The sequence below is a fragment of the Diorhabda carinulata genome, chromosome 2, assembly GCF_026250575.1.
Source record: "Diorhabda carinulata isolate Delta chromosome 2, icDioCari1.1, whole genome shotgun sequence".
Taxonomy (NCBI): domain Eukaryota; kingdom Metazoa; phylum Arthropoda; class Insecta; order Coleoptera; family Chrysomelidae; genus Diorhabda; species Diorhabda carinulata.
Window position 1 is genome coordinate 24,872,372 of NC_079461.1, and position 22,132 is coordinate 24,894,503.

At 31.3% G+C, this 22,132-nt stretch overlaps 1 protein-coding gene across 1 annotated transcript in view; it reads right to left on the reverse strand.

The window, feature by feature from the left end:
* The window catches only part of LOC130903481 (angiopoietin-2), a 182,189-nt gene extending 162,420 nt beyond the window's left edge, over positions 1–19,769 (reverse strand). The window contains exon 1 of the mRNA XM_057815597.1: positions 19,366–19,769. Within this exon, the coding sequence (XP_057671580.1) occupies positions 19,366–19,601 (236 nt within the window). The 5' untranslated portion in view covers positions 19,602–19,769. The remainder of the gene's footprint in view (positions 1–19,365) is intronic.
* Between the last annotated feature and the right edge of the window lie 2,363 nt (positions 19,770–22,132).

Sequence of the window (22,132 nt, forward strand, 5' to 3'; positions counted from 1 at the left end):
TTATTTGATGCATATAAAAATTAATTAATCGATAATAAATCTTCTATACATTGATAAAAATAGGAACAATTATGACAGAATAAAAAAAGTAAAAAAAATTAAATTACTCATTCTACACGCAAGATAGTCACTAATTTCGAAGATCCAGGATCAAAAGTATTCTAATGTTTCATATTCAATGAGTTCGTGTAAATATTTGTATTGAAATAAGCTAGGCTCATTCACTATTTGATACTTACTCGTATATTATACTAATGCTAAACTTGTGTTGGATGAATAAATTAACATTTTATAGGGAAGTTACGAGGATATATTGAAAAATTCTATAGAACCAAACAAAATTTCAATGTCAACATATTTTATTACTCTAGACTTTCTTGCTCTACAAACCAGACCTCCACAGTTTTTATTACCTCCTCGTTGGAAGAAAATTTACGACCCTTTAAACTTTTTTTCAGTTGAGGAAAGAGATGATAGTCGGATGGAGTCAAATCTGGTGAATAAGGGAGGTTTTCTAGTAATTCAAACCATAAATCACGAATTTTTTGCATGGCAACATGAGATTTGTGTGCAGGGGCGTTGTCATGCAAAAACAAAACACCTTTGGATAGCTTTCCGCGTCTTTTATCTTTAATTATTTCCCGTAGAGTTGTCAGTAATGTCGAATACTAATCTCCAGTTATTGTTCTACCCTCAATAAATCAATCATGATTACTCCATGGCAATCCTAAAAAACTGAGGCAAGAACTTTTCCAGCACATTTTTAGACACGAAACTTCTTAGGTCTTGGAGAACCAGAGTGTCGTCATTCCATCGATTGTTGCTTTGTTTTTGGATCGTAGAAATACACCCAAGCCTCATCCACAGTAACAATTCGGTTTAAGAAGTCTACATCGTTTTCAAATCGAGCACAGATCGAACGCAATATTTTGTTTATGCGTGGAATTGGTCTAGACTAACTAGATATCAATACATCCTCATAAGTTGACTATACGACAATGGGCACATATACGTAATGCAGAATAATGTCACAAGACAGCTCGGTTCTAGCTATAGTAGTCGCCTACGCCTGGACTTGACAAGGTACATAAAAGAAGAAAATTCAAAATCGATAGTAAGAACAACGAAAAAGATTATATCAAATGTGTATCGAAACCTATGAAAACACGATAATAAACTGGTTCAAAAGCTTGCAGTCATCTACTAAATATGAAGTGCTTTAAGTTTACATTGCCTTTTCATCTCATAGAATTTGTCAGTCTTACATAGATGAAGATTTTTCTCTGTTTCGATACTAAAACGTCCGTAAGTCAGTGCATAAATTTAGCTTTGATATAAATCTATCACAAATGGTACAAGTGTCTGATCTTGGCAGTCCAAACTTAATATTAAATGTTGTTGTGAAAACTGACCAATATGCTTTGTCGGATTTTATACTTTGCTTTGACAGAAAGTGTTTCTGGAAGGTATAATCTGTTTGGATTTTTTCGTCTTATTTTGCCTTCCTCTCCTATCGTTTGATGATTTACCTTGAAGGAAAAGATTATTTTGTATTCTTCGTACTTTCCCTCTAGTAACACCTAATATGTTTAAAAACGCCTTAAAACATACTGGATAATTTTTGTCTTCTACTCTTATCTTGTAAGAAAACACTGCACTGTTACTAAACGATTTCATTCTGTAATTTCCTTCTTCCGCATTTGGTTCATCATCACTTGTGTTACTAACTTTTCTGGATCTAAGGCGAAGCGGAGCACTTAAACCAACAAAATAAGAATCTTGTTCATCCTTTGACGCCTTGTTATGAAACAGAGTTATCAAAGTCTGTCGATTATTCTCGGTAATATTTTGAAAACACGAACACCTAAAACAAAATATCTACAACCAGCACCAGTAACTCGAGCCGGAACTTGTTTTCCCACATGATTGATATGTGCCATACCACGTACTTTATTTTCCTTTATAACTGTTTTTCTGTACACATTTTTTCTTCTTTTTCTGCCAATTTGTAACATTATTTTAATCACAAATATTGTTAACACTCGCCATGCTTACTAATCAAACAGACCGGGACAATGGTGTTTTTTTCAGGAATTCGGGAGGACTATGACTGTTTTTGTAGAACTACATATTTGATTTTTTGGCAGCTGTGAATTCGTACTATGGTTCTTTTTGTAAAATCTGACTCTCCCAGTCAAACAGGTGGCCCCTGATTTATAAGTGTCAATTTAAACCGTGAAAACCGAATTTTAGGACTATGGTGGTTTTTGTAAGAAACGCCTCAATTATAAAAATCGATAATAAAATTTTGTGTGAAATTTCATTTGTTACTTTCTATTGATAAACTAAATTCTCGCAACCTGGAAATATAAAACATATATTTCAATCAATATTTGGATGACTAAGAAGTATTTGAGACAAAACTCGTTCGTAAAAAACAAAGATTCCAATTCACATTATGTAAATAATATTAATTTGGCACGATTGAACCAAAGTTAAGACGTTTATTAATGAAGGTAGTTTCACTAGTTGTTTTTTCGTATAAAACTGGTTCGTAATACAGATATAAACATCTGTTGACATAACTAGATCAGACTGGTTAGATAATTCCAAATGCATCGATAATGGTAGTGAATATTCTATAATAGAGATACAGAAAATTATCGCAAATAGAGATGTTTATCAAGTAATCGCGTAATAAAAATTTTTATAATGAAAAGTAATAGTAGTAGTTAATTCATATAATTCATTATTGTTATATACAGGGCATTAAAATTGGTTATACTACCGATGTGAAGTTGTCAAACATATTAAGAGAATCATAAAGAGTAACAGTAGCGAAATATTGGATAATAATATTCTTCGATCACCTGAAAATATAAATATGAATGAGCTACTTAAATCAGAAACATTACAACATATGTTCATAATTTCAGAAAACTATGAACTGTTATTGTTTGGACTGGCTAACAACGCCATAAACAGTTTGTTCATATGATCTCCATAAGTGTAGTAACATCATGGTCAGATATTTTTTTTAATGATATGATCAAATTTTAGTTGAAACAATATATAAAAGCTATTTATCGAAGAAAAATAGTAAACCAAAACATATTCACGCAGAGTGCATGTGATCAAAATTCAAAACCACAAAGCCAAGTTTGTAACATCACCGCACTTTGCACTTAAGAAATAATTTGAAGTTTCATGCAGAAGATTAAAAATATAAATTATAAATAATATTCGAATTTTTATTGATTATATATAGCATCTTATTGCTAACAACGAGAACACTTGCCTTGAGGATTGTATGTCCACCCGAGCCTTATCCCGTATTTTTTTCCATTTTCTTCACGAAATCTCTCAATTTTTCTAAAGTATTCTCGCCTTCACAAAATTATTTCTACTTTCTAATAATACACTGTTCCTCACTCGTTTATTTGTATTGAAATCCCATTTCCTTCAATAAATTATAGATTGTTGATCTTTTAAATCCAGTCCTTGTCTTCGTTAACTACTCTCAGAACCTCATCCACTGTAGATAACTCATTTTGGAAGAAACAGTTGTGCAAAATTCATCTGATGGAGCTCCTGTCGAATCATCAATTTTTTCTCTTGATGGATACTTTTTTGTATCGGCCACTGAATGATTAGCTCTGTACTCACGAACTATTTGGTAGACACATGAAGAAGATACTCCAGAAATGTTTACTATTTTGGAAATAACTTCATCAATAGTTTTGTCATCATTTTCTTTCATTTCATTCCCTAGCGTTAATATTAAGATTTTTAGCTCTCTTCTCAGGTGGAGTATAGCTAATGTCAACAACTTCATCATCTGTTTAAGAAAATTACGAAACAGAAAAATATAAACAATCTCACTGCAATACGATGCCGTCCCTGTATTACATCTTATCTAACGGCTTCTGCAGCGATGCGGTGCTGGCTCCTCCCATGCGGCTTTTTATTTGTGATATATTATGATGCCATTTATTTGTACCAATAACGATGCCACGACACGTTTCGCCAGGGATGTGCACGAGCTCATCACGCACTGGTCATTGTTTTGGTTTACTATTTTTCTTCGATAGACTTTAGTTATATATTCCACTGAAATATTTTATTGAGTTTAAAGAAATGGATATATATTTTTTGAAAATGAATGGTACGACAATTTTTATAACACGTTATGGATTGTAGAGAAATTGGTTTTATGGGATGAAAGTTGAAGAAGTGTCAATCTGTAAATAACAAATTCGAATACTCGCCAAAATAGCGCTAGTGTATCAAGTGAAAATGATATAAAGTTAGCAGTTTTAAACAGATTGAAATGTACACTGGGTTGAAAAATTTAATATTTTACTTGACTTGTGTGGTTAAGAAATATACAGTATTCAAATTTTCAACAGCTTACGTAGTCAAAAATAATTTGATAATTATAACCTTTAAAATTCTTCACAAAATGTGAATACTGACATTGACAGTGCATTTCTATTAAAAAATATATCTGAGTCCGAATATTATCCTTACTAATATTATAAATATGAATGTTACGCTTTCACGCAAAAACTACTTAACCGATTATCATAAAAACTTTGTTGGAGGTATTAAAATAACATAGGATACTTTTTATTAAAAAAAATTTTTTAGGAGATATAAAACAATTTTTGTCAAAAATCTGAAAATCTAGTTTCTTCATCGCCATCTAGCATTCCATTAATGAGGTTCCAGCCCTGAGTACTGTAATACCGTTCCACTGAGTTACCAACGATCACGTCACTATTCAATTCAATATTTTTAGCCGTTTGGAATTTTTCTTCATTTATTGTTATTTTATATGTAGTATAGAACTATTTGATTTTTGAGGTTTGGTGTCATTTTTGTGGTTACATGCTATTCGTTATTTTAGATCTTACTCTTTGGTTTTAAATCCTATTATTATTCCTCTTTAATGCCTCTGAAGAAAAAACCCTGTATAGCACGAAATAAAGAATCTTCGGTTCACGCAAAGATGAGAAAACAACAGCAAGCAGACCGACAAAATGTTTTAGAGGAGCTGGAATTCCTCTTCAGGTACAAGCTCGTTTAGAAAAACGAGCTAGGCTGCAGGCAGCTAAAAGAGTGATAGAAACGCCAGAATGTGCTGTTCCAGTGGTAAAGTTTCACTTCCATTGTTTTGTGAACCAGAAGGGCTTGTAAAAACTCAATTAAGTCAAAGCAATTTTTAATCAAATTAAGGAAGTATAACTCTTGCTTTCAATCATATTGATTCATTTCTATTGTAATGATCTCTTTTCTTTATTTAATGGATTAAATGCAAGCTAAGCCGCGGGTAAAAGCTAGTATTAAGTTAATTTAAAAACGAAATGTTGGTGTAGACGTTAGTTTTATTACCCTCCATATATTATATATTTAATGTACAACTTTATGACTTATAAGAATACTCGTATTTAAAATTAACTCTTCTTCTTCAACTACCATACACTTTGTAGCGTGTAGGTGTTCTCTTATCCAAAACTTCTAATCTATTATCTGAAAGCACCCTTCTTCTGCACGACGAAAATTGTTACCGCTCTCTGATTGCCACACCAGTGTCTTATATTCCGTAGCCAGGAATGTTGGTTACGCTCTGGTCCTCTCCTTCCGTCGATGTTTCCGTCAGTATGAGCTTAAGAGTTGAATATCTCGGTCCTCGCAGGATGTGTCCCAAATAAGATACTTTTCGTTATTTAATTACCGCGATCAGTTCTCTCTCCACACCCGCTCTCCTCAGTACTTCTTCATTCGTCATGTGCTCGGTGCATAGGATCCATAGAAGTCTACTCAACAGCCACATTTCCATTGCTTCTAATTTGGTTAAGGATCTCACTTTCAGGGACCACGTCTCCGTACTATACAAAAGGATTGGCCAAATATAACATTTTATCACCGTCAATCTAAGGCTTAGGGGGACTTCTCGGCGGATTAGGAATTTATTAAACTTTGTAAATGCTGATTTTGCAAATGCTATCCGAGTTTTAACTTCCTCGTCGCAATCCCATTTTTTATTTAACACACATCCAAGGTATTTAAATTTATTGACTCTCTCTATGTTATTTTCATTGACAAGTAATTGAACTTCGCCGTGTTGTTGTCTAATTATGACCATTAGTTTGGTTTTATGCGCGTTTATTGTGAGTCCGTGCTTGGTTCCAATTTGGTTGATAGAATCGACCAGCTCTTGTAGGTTGTTGGCAGTATCGTTGGCATACCTAATATTATTTATGAGAGTTCCATTTACTATAATTCCTTTTTGATGATATTTAAATGCCAGCTGAAAAATTCGGTCTACGTATATGTTCAACAGGATGGGTGAGAGTATGCATCCCTGACGAACTCCCCTAAGTATCTGAAGGTGTTCCGTAGTTACAGAGCCGCTAGTTCTCTGTTGCGCCGTTTGATCTGCATACAGCTTTTGTATTATTTTACTATACTATACTATATTACTATCCATCATTAATAATTTCTGACGCTGTTTTTAACAATTGCTAACCATCTTATTTTGCTCATTTCCACTTTTCGATACACTGAGATGGTTCTCCTTACCTCTACACTCCATAATTGCAGAAATCTTAGCCGTGAAATATTTGGCATCATTTATTTAAATTTTCTAGTCATTTTAATCAACAAAAATATGGTGAGGAATTAATCTCTAAAAGTAGAAAATATCAATTTAAGTCACCTCCAACTTTCTCAGATGTATTAAAATTTTTAATGACAAAATGTGAGCATTTTTTAAATTACTTAATTAAGATTTACTTTTCTGTTTGTATGGTCTTGTTATTGTAACGAATAGTTGTTAGCTCTATAATAATAAGTGATAGAAAGCGATATTGATCAATTGGAATTCTGCAATAAAAATTTATTGTTAACCGTACATGACGCTCTTGTAAATTAACATTTTAATACTACTATTCGATGTATAGTTTACGAGTGATCAAATATGATCCGAATTGAAAAGTAACCATTTATAGATTTTTGGGGCAACGAATGGTAGTAGTACAGCACCACGTCAACGTCAACTGGAAAAAAACCATTAAACTAGCCGATACTATGAACCAACTGATCCGAGGAAGTGAAAAAGTTTTGTTAGGATATTTTTATTTGGTAAGTAGGATTAATTGTATAAGGGAGTTGGTTTTATTTTTGGAATGGCACATTTTTTTCCAGTTTGACTTGCACTTTTTTCATTTCATCATATTTAAAATCATCGTTTTTCTCTTATAAAACTGATTTTACGTTTATACTTCAATGAAATATTTCTAAAGAAACGTTTTAAGTTTTAGAAGAATAGGTATTAAAGTAAAATTTATACTACAATCTCTACCAAAAACATGGTTATATTTGACATAACAAGTTTTGTTTTCTTGAACTCAATTGGACTCATCTAGAGCTTACTTTTTTGTTTAATGGACAAGGAAGACAATTCACAAATATTGCTCGGAGATTTCACACGTTAATAAAGGTTATCGGCGGTCTCTATAGGACTTTCGGAAACTATGATCAGGTTCATCCGATCATGATTTGAATGTTCGAAAACTAACCTGGATCACGTTCATCGTTGTTCACAAACTGATCGATTTAATCGGGTCGTAGTTATATGTTATGATCCTTTCTACACAAGTACATTGGTAAGTAAATGCGATCAGCTAACGGGTTGTTTTATTTGTCTAAGGTTTTTTTAACATTGCAGTTATTTATTCTCTTAAAATGGTTGTCTACTATTAATTCTTATGATCAGTGTCATTGATATGTTACTGATACTAGCAGTTTTTATACCTTTCGGCATTTTAGCATGAAAATAGCTATTAGTATTAAACTTTAATGCAAAATCCGTGTTAAGAAATAAATCGTTGATAACTGCTCAATAACACTTAGTACAACATCTAGATTCTATTCTACAATTAAATTAATTACGTGGAAGAATTAACGCACAACAAGTAATAAAAATCAAAAGTTCTTGAATATCATGTTTCAAATTTGAAATTTCTACTGAAAATTAACGGAACGTTTGGAAACTGTGATCTAAATCTTGTTCTGGGTCGAGGCAATCAACTGATAAGTGACCGGAGCCCAGGCTATAGTTTACGAATTATTCTTATATCATGCCATTACTTCGGACCAGGATATTGATGTACGATTTCTCCATATACATACTCTACTACAGTTCACCTCCAGTCTCTGAAGAGGGTAACTTGGTTATCAAAACGCACGTCACTAATTGTGAGCATTGGTGTAGTGGTAGTGTAAGCAGTGTGTTTAGTATGCTCTTGATTGTAATGTATGCCGCTTAAACGTGTATTCAACGAACAATTTTCAATAAATATCTTTTAAATATTATATATTTATTAAAAATTATAAAGGTTCTAAATTGAGTTAATTTCAATATTACCCGGTTACTATCTAGAATAACATGTTTGGTTGATTAATTTCCGATTATATATAATGACCTTCAGCTCCAGTCAGATATCAGCCTTCATTGCTTCGGAAAAAGTTTAAGACATTGAAAAGACTTTACGTGATATTACATCGGCATATCGTGTTATATTATTGTGGTAATAAAAGGTGCTTTTGCAAAACCAAATGTAGATAAAAAAATTACAATATGCGGCAACAAATATTATACAAAACTATAAAAGTCATGGGAGTTTGTTATGTTTAAATAAATTATAATTTTTGATGAGACCCTGTATTTATACGGTATCTAATGGGAAACAATGACATCTTTTTTATACCTATATGAACATCAATTATCCCTAAACATCTAAAAATGTTTCTTGTCATACGAGATGCCCCAAAAGTTATAATATTCGAATTCTACATAAAAAATATTGTTAAATTTGAATAAGATTTCACCGTACTCTACCGAATTTTCTAGTTGATATAAAAATTTGAATTAGGAACGTGTTTTCAGTTATATCCGACATATTAGATATAATAGACTAGCATTTGGTCCTAAAGTTACCACAGAAAATGGCGTTTTATTCGAATAACTGTTATATTCAATGCATTGAGTTATTTTCTTTATCTCACAATTTGTAATAAATAACACTAATTACCTTAATTCATTATTAATTCAAGTATATGAAATATTACTAATGAAAAAATAGTATGTTACCCAATAAGAGGAGAAAGTTGACTTTTCAGTTACGCCTCTGGAATCATAACACGTAGGGCCGAAAATTCCATGCTACTAGAGACGAAAGCGCGTACCTTCGACCGAAGTATGAAGAAAATGCCTTTTTCTATAAAGTAGTATAATCTAATTGGATGAAATGAGAGTACAAAAAGCACAATAATAGAAAATTAAGATACATGTTTAAATTTGTCTAAAGTGACCGTCATTATTAGAATACTCTAATTTAAAAGTATGGAGCCACGAATATTTTGATTCACAATTCAGTGTATCCTTGATAACTGTTGTAAACTTCACTTTGTCTAAATTACATGGATTCATTGGCTTTAACCTTCTACTTCAACTTTTATTTTCGCAAAAATGGGATATCTTAAAAATGGCAAAACCTAGGTAAGCCAAACCGTTTTTAAAGTTGATCTAATTTTACAAGTAGAATGTGAGAATTTAATCAAATAATCGTATCTAATTAAGATTAACAGATTATAATTTCCACATTATCCAGTTCACTTGATAGATTTGACAGAGAATTGGCATAATTGCCAGCCTCAAATCGGCTTCATATTTTTTGTTAGGTATTCTATACTTCATATTTTTATATACCACCAATTTATATAACTATAACCATAAAAACGATAACAATGAAAACATAATTATACTTATTAAATATAATATTCACAGCGAACCTGTTACAATTCAAGGACCATAAAAAAATTGTATCCTATTCTCAATAACTTATGTGGCGAATTTTAAGACAATTTAAATAAATATAAGAAACAACTTTTACTATACATTCGATCTACATTAATTGAAAAAAGTGGAATTTGACCCAATATCAATTATACAATACACAATCGCTAGGACAAATAAGAATAAACTCTTACTGTCAAAATCATTTACATATAGTCCTATTGTTGGATAGACTAATTGAAAATTATTTTTTTTTATATTACAAAATTATAATTTCCATTGTTCAAAACTAAAAAATACGAAGTCTGGCTATTAAACAACAAGACTGGTAACGAAGAGTTTTATTATAAAAATTATTCTACATTCGAATGCTCCCCTTCAATATACTCTTTTACCCTGGCTACACACCTTTCCATACGTTTGTTCTATTTATCGGAGCAGTGCTGGAAGTCTTCTTTGGTGAGGGCCTTTAGGAGCTCTGTTGTTTTTTGCTTTACCGCTTCCATCGACTCAAATCAGGTCCCTTTCAAAGCAGATATCTTTCTAACCTTTTAAGGAAATCTGAGTAGACCCGTTAACGCAAGAGCTTTTGGTCAGGAGTCAGATTTTTTGGCACCAACTTTGCACAGACTTTTGTCATGTGTAATTCCTAGTGTAACATTTTTCTAACCGTTTCTTTATCGGCGTTTACAGCCTCGGCAATCATCCGAATGCTCATTCGACGAACTGCACGCACAATTTGGTTGATTTTGATCACTGTTTCCGTCACAGGGCAATCTGGGCGCTGGTCATCTTCAGTGCTCCCTCGGCCCTGACTAAAGCGCTTACACCACTAAAAAATACGCGCACGAGATAGAGAATTGTCCCCAAAGGCTTCTTGCAACAATTTACAGCTCTCAGTCCAATTTAACGAGAAATTTGAGATTGATACGTTTTTCATCACACATGGTTTTCGTTACAAGAAAAAAACACGTTCGTTTTAAACCACTACTGCACAAATACTATAATACTGACGGAAACGTGTTTTGGGACAAGATACCTAGATACCCTATGCACCACTTGTTTTTTACCTCACCCGTCTAGGGCGCCACCTAGGCGCGCCGTTTTGTTATTTAATAGCAGACCTCGTAAACACTTTTTGAGATTTAAAAAAAAATATTTATCTAAAGAAATGAAATACAAATTGTCTATTATTCAAATTCATGGAAAAAACACTTGTATGTATGGAATTTTTGAATTTGTTTATCACTTTAAACCGATATATTAATTTGCAATTTTGCATAATAATTAAAAACATATGCAAATAAAATCATTTAATAAGATTGTACCATTATTCTTCCCAGGATCTTTAGTATAAAGGAATTCCTTGACTAGATGTTTTTACCCACTGCAATCAGAAAATTTCAAAATGTTGCACTCTCATTAACGATCGATAAAAGTGCAATATTTTCAAAAATTCGTATCAATATCCATGCTTGAATCTTTGAACTCGTTTTTTTTTACCTACTTTGAACAATCAGAAAATTTAAGAATTTTCACACTTATTAAGAAGACAATGCAATAATTTCATAAATTTGTATCAATATCTTTTCTAGAACATACAGAATAGCATGTGAAGGGATCTTTAGGGTCGTTTTTTTATACTCTCTTTGAACAATCAATAAAATCATAACAATATCCTTGATAGGATATGCAGAATAGCACGTAAAAGATTATTGGACTCGATTTTGTTTGCTTTACATCAGAAATTTCGCGTGCTGGCCAAGAACCATTGATAGTACACTAATTCAATCATTTTGTCCTATTTCCGGTAATTTGAAAGTTTTTTCTTCTAATTTAGGCCAGAAATTCGTTCACACAATTATCACACAAATGATCGTTTGAAATAGAAAAATTTCAGTAGCTTATTAACATTTCCATCCCTTAAGTTAACTGAAGACGTCCCGTATTACTCCATAGCCGACTACTTTCAAATGCACACTCTTAATAAATTAAAAAATTGAGCATTGTTAACAATCTAATAGGGAGATGATGATTATACTTTACCCGACAGTATTACTACTTCTCCGCGAAATAATCGATTCTTACCCGGTCTTATATGTACACAATAATTTATTATTTTTGTTGCTAAGTTTTATACTATGAATTAGATTTTAAAACAGTTTCAAACTATTTCGGTCTCTTCCAAAAACCTATAACTTGACAGTAACAATCAATAAATCACTTACAACATGAACATCAAAATATAAATAGGTTCTAACAACAATAAATAATTTTCCCACAGTTGTTATATCTCAAAAATAAATAACAGCCATCAATGAAATTATTCTTAGTTAGTTTTAATTTTATAAATTTGTCCATTTTATTGTTTAGTTCTTATTATTATTGACAGCTTTCATGTTCCGATGTATGTGATCCATTTCTAAAAAGTCCCTTATACTGGTATTTATTTCCTTTTCAATAATTATTGAATTTTTATTTTTCATATTTTTATGGTTTATTGATACACTTTCATTCCTATTTATTGTATTGATGATTTTTTAATCTATTTTCCAAATACTGAGATGTCTGTCCTATTATTATTAACCAAACTATCAACAACATCAAAAGATTCATAATTTTTACATATTTTAAATATGATAAATTATTCAAAAACTAAATGTTTTGAAACTAAAAATGATTTATAGAAATTATTTATTATCATATTCATTTTTCTTCTTGTTTTATTTACAAATTCAAACCAGCTAATACTACAGAAAATTGTGACATCATTTGACATTGCTATTGAGGAATAGAATTCGATTAGAAATCTATGTCAATTGTGTTTTACGACTGTAACATACAACACCACTATAAATGTAGGAAGAATAATAATTTATAAGTATCGTTTAACTACTGAATAACGAATAAAAAATATTCTTATATTTCAAAACACTTTTTAGTTTGTCAAAAAAAGATTTGAAGACCATATTTAAAAAGGGTACTCATTGGTGAGTATTTTTTCTATTGTTTATAAGGCATTAGCATTAATAATAATTGTTTGATCTGTGTTAAGAATCGTGTAGGCCAGTGTTGTGTATTGAAATGAATTCGTCGCAAAGTCATCGGATTGCACGAACTAGCGATGTTAAAACATTGGAAATGAATAAAAAAAACTCTAAAATATTCTTCCCACGCATCTAACTCTCTTCGTCTTATTAAATATCACTCCAAATAGTTAATTTAGCTATACCTGCTCTGATCTTAATTTTATTACTCTCTTTATTCCTATTTTTACTTCTTAATATACCAAATTGAAAACCCTCCCGAACTGTTTTGTCTCTTTAACATGAGAAGCATGTCTTATCGATAATCATACATTTTGCGCCCTCTTTTCATGTTTAGCACGCTTTTATCAACTGCACCTGTATATTTATTATGTTTTTCACTGATTTTTTACACTTTATTTTGCTCTACTTTGAGTGATCAGATTAAATTAAAACTAGTCAAAGACTGACAACAATAATTTGCTCAAAATATCTGATTATCCTGATTGGATTCGCCAGAAATATTAAAGAGTAAGAAAGATAGAGCTACTGGGCGAACTACATAAATACTAGACAAACAACATATCTGGCGTTGTAATATCGGAGGTCAAGACAAACTAAGGACTCTCCTCCCAAGTGTGCTGTATCTGCGGTAGCGTGTCTTAGGTAGATGGAAGGAGAGAGAAATCGTATATCTTCTACACCTCCAATTATATGGCGAGAACCCACATACCATTTTGATGTTTACATGATGGAGACTGAAGTTTATTAAAAAAAAAAGAAGTCTAGTGTCGAATATCCAAATTTGCAATGTACAATAAAAGAACAAAGAAACCTTGTGTAGACAATTGGAAACAAATGGCTTTGTTTTTTCAACTACAAAACGTAAATTTAATTTTAAAATATCATATAAAGAACGCCACGCTTTTAATTGGTGACAGTAATTTTCTGAATTTCTTACCCCAAAATTATTACATCTGCAAAAGGTAGACATGGGCATACTTTATTGATCTCTATTAAGGTTTATCATCATTTCCACAGCATTTCAATATTAGATTTACTTAATTTCATAATTACTAATTACAGTCTGTGCCTCATACGAATTAACTTATATAATTTATGAATAAACAAAATACCTAGTTAAAGCGATATTTGAAACGTATCTTTTCATCTATGATTTCAGTTCTATTCTTCGGTGCTTGTTATTTTAATAACATGAAACTATACAAAGAGACTAATAATGATATATCATTGTTTAGGTAATTGAAATTATGATAAACTAAACAATGCAAACTTATCCAGTGATGTTATCTACAGCTAATTGATAATAAAACCCAAGGAAAATTTATAATTAATTTAATAAAAAACATAAAAAAGTAAGAACCTTCAGAACATTTAATTCACTAAGTAGTCACACAGATAGATCCAAATCAGTAATACATTGAATAGAAGTCACATTGCCTTTAGTCAAAAACAATTCTTTACGGTTTTTAAGGCCACATTCCTAATATCTTCTTCTTTGTTTTGTGTGCCTATTCACACTGCCCCATTTGGACTAGAAGACAAAAGAAGCATTACATAAACTATTGATTGTAGTTTCAGCCTTCTTTGGCCACTCGTATATAGCTTTTGTTAATATTTGATTGTAGAGATATGAAAAATTTAAAATGTAAGTGCTCCAAACAAAAGGTATAAATTACCGACTTTAATTTTCTGATAATGCGATAGCATTCGTAAAGAAAGAAAAGATTATTTTTTGCAAAAAAATTATATAAAAAAACATAGTATTTGGAAGCTCCGTAGCTGAATACACATCTGAATCTAAATCTATAGAGAATGGTGCAAATTCGACAATCTCCTCCCCATCATATCCTACACATGGTATCAATTCGGGTAACCCAGGTGTCAATAGCAAAAGTTGATTTTTTCTATTTGAATACAAAATTAATATTTGGAAAGTTGTGGTCAAAATTACGAAATTCGTCATCCGTTTTTTCGTATTTAGTTTCATAGTTATTGGATTCCAGAAGTTTAAATATACCTTAACCAAATATACAAAAATACAAAGAAAAAAGTTTGATAAAAGCTGTCCTAAATATGCTTGAAAGTGTTTATTTTTCTGCATCTTATATATACAAATAGCCTTTGTCTATGTTATTCTTTGGGCGCCCTCTTTTCCTCTTATCCATTTTTGTAACTTGCCAAATCCTTCTTACCGGTCTATTGCTTTCTATTTATTCTACAAAGGTATCCAAACAAGCTGTTGTTCTGAATTGTTTTAATTACAGGTCTCTGAATCTCCTACTTAATTTCTACTGCTTGATTTTTGCTTTTGAGTGCTTTTGTGAGCGTGATTTATTCACCACATTCTATGTGGTATTTTTTTTTATTTTTTTTTCAGTAAGTTTTTCACCAACACATAATGAAATTTAATCGCTATGCTTGTTCTTTCTTTCACAACTTCTTGTTTTCTATCGCTCTTTATGTCTACGTCTATATTTGTTGTTCCAACTGTATTTCATCTATTTTGATTTTGGGGGCTTCTTCTTTTTTCCGCACTACCATCATTTTGTTCTTCATCTTGCTAATATCTATGATCATTAACTTTAATACCTGCTTCAATGTTAATAAATTAATCTTCAATTCCTATTCATTTTTAGCGAGTAATACTAAATCGTTGGTAAAACATAATGAGATTTTATAACTACCTCCAAATTTTTTAAGCCTATTTGTATTTGTTATTTTATATTATATTCCACAGTCTGTTCGAAAAGATACTCTCATAGACCTATTTCCATATTCGTTGTAACAACTTTGTTAGTGTTTGTACACACATTTCTCCTAAACTTTAGCATTTCTGATGTTACCTTTTTTTAACTTCTCTACTGCTTGTTCAACTTTATTTGTTTGTATCAGTTGGTCGTCCTGGTCTCATTAATCCAAAACTAAAATAAATGTTCATAAGCTAATACCAGTTTTCGGGCTTCTATTAGTCTTTCTTCTATAACCATAAGCTGTACAGAACAATAGAAAAATTATGAATACTTTATCATTTTATTACTCTCTTATATAAAAATAGAATATAGTTCTAGTTTTTATATTGAAACCCAAGTTGGTCCTCTTTTTCTACATTAAGAAGTCCTTCAAATATTCTCTATTCAATTTTTACGTGTCTCAGCACAACATTTTCATTTTATATAGTTCGATTTTTCCTTTTTTAATATTTTCAGAACTTTGAAGAAGCCTAAATTTTATAATTTATATAGCTTCCAGTAATCTTATTTCGTAGATATTCTCTTTTTATTTCTGTTTTTTTCGTGCATATCTAGATTCTACGATATTTTTTTCTACCAGTTCTACCACATACTTTCATTGCTGTAGCTAGTATTATATACGAAAATTGACTCCACATCTCTACTATCGATATACTTTTTATTTGATCTTTTTTCTTATATTAACCAACTTCAATCTTAATTTTTTGTTTATGTGAAATTATTTTCGTCTGATCCCCATTTGCCATTTTCAATTTAGCTCACTGTATACGTTTGGTGTTTCGCATGATTCTGAGGTCTTTCACATCTCTTCGATTATACTTTTTGATATAATATATAATAATATTCAATTTAGTGTATTTAAGTAGCTCTTTATGTTAATAAACTTAACTACTATACAAAAACAATTTCTCTTATCACAAACATGTTCAAAAACTTTTACCGACATGATTTTATAAATGTTTAAAAATATCTTCTCACCACGTAGGTATCGGTATTATATTTGAACTATTATATCTTCCAAACAGATGTTTTCACACGCAAAGGTTCTAAAAGTAGAAGGCAACTATTACTTAAGAGACATTTAAATATGCAGAATCAGGTATGATGAACTGAAATTCAAATTTAGATATATTCCGTCTTTAACATCACTGCATATAAATATAAATTGATTATTTTAATTTTTTCACTTGTACCGTAGATACAAATATTCTTATTGAAGAAAACTTTTTATCAGATTTCAATACCATAAAGCTAATTGGAAATACATATTTTTTATCAACGATAATAGTTTCATTTAAGTTGTGACAATGAAATTAGCTCGAGCAAAATAAACCTATCCTCCAATATCAATATCCATTTCCCGAACTTTCACAAAACTGCACTAATTACATGATCACCATTTTTTAAATGGAATAGTATATTACCTCGTATATCGATCAATGAGATTTTCAAATTTCTGAATTATAGCAATTAGTTTTTATTCTATCATTTGTTCACCTCTCAAGTTCAACTTTGAAGTTACCTTGTAATCTTGATGTTTTAATTTGGCAAAATAGAAAGATACGATACTTGTACTTATCCCACGCCCCCGAAACGAATGGAAATGTTTAATTATAGACTTCACTTTATTTTAATATAATATTTTATTATAATAAAAATATGAAAATTGATTTTCAGTGAAAAGTAGAGAGTGTCACATAAACATGATCTTAAATATTAGAAAATGTAATATTACAAAAAAGTTACATGTAGAAATAAAATTAATTATCAATTATTTGGTTCATTGCACTTATCCTAACGTTAAATCTATTACTGCTAGGAGTAATGTTAGAATATTACTCTTGTGGTATGGTGCTAAACTTGGTTATCAACGCAGATGTTCAGGAAGACATTCAAAAGTTAAAAACTCACGAATCGAGAACTAGGTATGGCACGATAAATTCACTGTCCAGTTTATCATCACCTATCGTTTTGCAAACGTTCCGGTACCTGTTTTTTTAAATTCGAATTTTATAGTTATTCCGACTTCTTCTTCACGATTTGTGAGCCTTGGCCTGTTCAATGCTACCATTCCAATATTTCCTCTCACGAGATAACGCTTAACAATCCCTTATTCTGAGCGTTCTCAAATCCGATATTACACCGTCGATCCATCTTGACATGGGTCGACCAAGTACATGGGGCTATGGAAGATGGTATAGCCGTTAAAGTAGGAAGTTTGGTCGTCTTTATTGTATCGTTTCTCTTGAATATCTACAACGTCTATTTTGGCTTTTTGGGCTCGTTAGTCAGCTTGATTAATCGTCCTGTACGGTAAGTCTAACTCCTTAAGTTCCAAGTGCTGATTCTCATGTCCATTTACCTAATCGATGCCGTAAACCTCGGCCGGCTATTTCGCTAACAGATTAGCTGGATCATTTTCTTCTCAACTCCCACGCTAGGAATGAAACTGGGAGCTCTAAATTCTCACATTAAAATAAAACAAATCATATTCGATGGACAGACATATTTAGGGCTAAGTGATCACTGGTTTTTCATTGATAATTCTTGTTTCTGTAAAAATTTTGTCAATGAATATGTTCCAGATACTATGGAGAAAAGCACGTGTACATTCTGCAAGATTATATCGACTGAATGATGATCTAATTTTAGGATTGAATGGAAACACCCAAGCTCACATTCAAATTTTAATTGCGGCTATTAGTTGTGTACCAGGAGATTGTACTTCATGTAAATTCTTTTATTTTTTTACTTTTATCTTTGGTTAATGTAGAATTTCTAAAATTATTGTTTACCCCTTAAGAAAATAGTGAATATGTGACATTTCTCTTAAAAACTTGTGTCTATTACAAATTGTAATATCATGTCACACATTATGTTAGAATAAACTTTGCGCCACTCTGTATGAAATGACGCACACCCAATTTTATTAAAATTCGAAACAAGTGCTAGATGTCATATAAATTCACATACAATATTTAACAAAAGCAAGCAATTTGAAATAACAATTTACAATTTAATTTAGGAGCTAAATTCATCACAGTTTTAGGATGCAACCATTATGATGATTGTTTACAATTTTTTTTTAATTTATATCATGAATATAACGTTCCTGTTTGCAAAATTTTACACAAAATCATAGAAAATTACTTAAAAAACTTCATTTATTAGAATATCCATTCAAAAATGCTTGAAGAGTTGTTAAATGATAAGGATGAAGCTACTATTCCTTTAGGAGGAAAAAAAGGATGAATAAAAAGTGATATTTCCAAAAGGGCTAGTTGAAAAAATGTTTCACTAAGAAAGGGTTGAATTAATGACTGCAAATATCAATGTACAATTTTTACAAGTTTAAATAATCCGACAATTAAATATTCGCGAATCACCAAAGAGCTACTTGTCAATTTCTATTACAAATTTCAAAACCTCTCGACATTTGTTTTTGGTAACATCAAAGAGATTTCTTATACGTAGCTTTTTAATGGATTTTTTTGCCGGTGAGTCTATAAATAATTTCAATGTTACATTGCATTATGTTATAAATAGATTAAAATTTAAAACTTTGTATTTAAATTTTAATTAATTAGCGGGGCTATCTCATCAACTTATCTTTTTTCTTTCGAATTTCTTCTTGATCAATTTTTCATAATTAATGATTAATTCTGCTTTCTCAAAAATTATCTTTCCCAATCATTCTACTTACCTAGCTACATTAGAGGATCCTTTATCAGGTGGTGGCGAGGCCCTAGTTCCCGATGTTGTACCTGATGTAGTGCCATTTTTCAAATTTCGTAATTGGTGTACAGTTTTATTCTGAGCTGCGGCCGCAGCTGCTAATTGTCCAGCACTAGTTCGCGGTAGTCTTGATGACGAACCAGTTCTTGAGCCACCAGTAGTAGCTGCGAACACCAAGAGTAGGCACCACAAGGCACCTCTCATTGTATATTATTCACCCGCGCACTTTTAACAAACCAGAACCAGAACGTTTAAAAATCGCTACGCGATATACTGATGATGGATGTCAGTACCGTCGAAAACGTCGATAGTTATAGTCCTTACACCTGTCACAGTGGAGTATCGAGTCTGAATGAATCTAAATGAACTACTGACCACGTTTGGACCAGACGCGGCTTACGTTGGATGTTGGGGTTCGCTTGAGTTACTTCGATTCTACTTTCACTTAATAGTACTCGTAGGTAGCTTTAGTTTAGTATCTCTTTATGTGTATTTATGAGGAAGGTATCCAAACACTAATAGTATTTATTATTTTATCGATAAACTTAGAAAATGTATTGATTGACAAGTCGGCAAGTATTTTTAGGTTTGAATATACAGGGCTATTAAAAATTATCACATCAGTGATCAGTACAATTTGAACTTAGATTAAAATGTGTGTCAAATGTGACAAAATAAACTATGTATAAAATGACTGACCTTAAAAAAGTCAACAGTGGAATTTCATGTATTAGTGAGTATCTTTCTCAATTTCGATTATGAAAAATTGACCTTAAATGGTATATTTAACGGTATCCAGATTGAAAAGAACCTAAATCTTTCGAGATACAAACTCTAGTTTACTTTCCTCTACCAAATATTTGCAGCGAAACAATTCGAAATAAATAATAAGTAATTGGTGAATATGATAAATAATAATGAAATAATAAAATTTTCAATGAAAACGTACTACTTTTAACAACCATTTGCAAATTTAAAATAACGCCCAAATTGTGTATTACGTTAAAGTATTTTTGTTTTTTTTTATTTTACAAGTATAAACCCTACAAGTATTTTCTTGTTGAGGTACATGATTATGAACAGAAAATAGAAATATATTCTTACAGTATTACAACTCAAAATTTGTGTACCTCGTACGAAAGTACAAGAAATAAAAAATAATCTGAACTATTCAAAATACTTCGTACTTCAATTTTTGCTTTCTTCAATGAAATATTTGGTGACAAAATCTTTTAGATTGTACAGTTCTATTGAAATTGTAGTAAGTTTACTCAGTCGGTTTTGCCCCTTGGGCGATCTTAAATAATTTTTCATTTTTTTTTTAGTTTTGAAAAAGATCGTTCTGTGATAGCAGCCGAAACATTATTAATAAAATAGGTTCGCTGCTCCTATTAGGAAAAGTTGTTAATTGCTTCATAATTTTATTCTAGAAACTTAATAACTTTTTCGGTAAAATTTTGTTTACCTATATTGCAATTCTTTAATAAATTCCACGTCAGTTATGTGTCGTTCATTGTGAGGTTGGTCATTTTATAAATTTTCATTTTTTTTCAAATCGATCATTGAAACCTTTATCGGAGTGGTAAGCTTTCAAAAAATTATCCAAATAATTATAACAATAAGCAACATCGAAGTTGATGGGTGAATAATTTTACCAACAATGTTAACTTTACTTAAAATATTATACCAGTATATAAGAATTCAAATGAACTAAAAATTTTGTAATTTTCTTGCCAATATTTTCAAAATTACTTATTTGCTTAAGAGGGTGGTCTCAGAAGTACCTGACCTGACCTAAACATAAAGATAACTGCTTGAAAAATACCTCTGTATTAGAAAGTACACAATCAATAGAGCATATATTTCAAGTTTGAAGACGCCACGTTGCTTACTATTTATGGGGCAGCCATCAATAGTGAATTTGTAAACATGGAAAAAATTGGTCATCGTTATGTGATATAATACTTTTATTTGAAAGATCTTAGCCCAACCAATATAAAAGCTAGCAGATATAGTAGGCATTTCAAAAAGTACGGTACATCGCACATTAACTGAACATTTGTACTTATATGAGAAAACTGAGTGCAAGATAGGTAGCGCATTTGCTCACAATGGAACATAAACAGCATCGTGAAAATGTTTCTATCGAGTGTTTGGCAATGCTTCACAGAAATAAAGCCGAATTTTTGCGCTGTTTCATAATTATTAATGAAACGTAGGCCATCACTTCATACCTGAAACAAAATAACAATCAAAACAATGTAATGAAAAGGAAGAAACAGCTCCAAAGAATGCCAAAACCGTTCCATCATGGCGTCGATTATTTGGGATGTGCGTGGGATAATTTCCATTGACTATTCTGATAAAGGAAAAACTATCAACAGCGAGTATTATCCGAACTTATTGCAACATTTGAGCGAATAAATCAAGCAAAAGCGGCCGCAAACCAGCGCAAACCATTCGCCAGATTTAGCCCCCTCGGATTATTTTCTGTTCCAAGACTTGAAAAAATAGCTCGGTGGTCAAATATTTTCCAGCAATGAAGAGGTGATGTCAGAAATTAAAGGCTATTTTGAGGAGCTTGACGATTATTATTATAAAAAGGTTTTGGATCTTATTGAACATCGCTGGGAAAAATGTATGGAGATAAAGATGCATTACGTTGACGAATAGATATTTTTGAGGTACGTAAAATGGCGCTTAATTGTTGAAACCAAGTCCTTGCATCGGAGAGC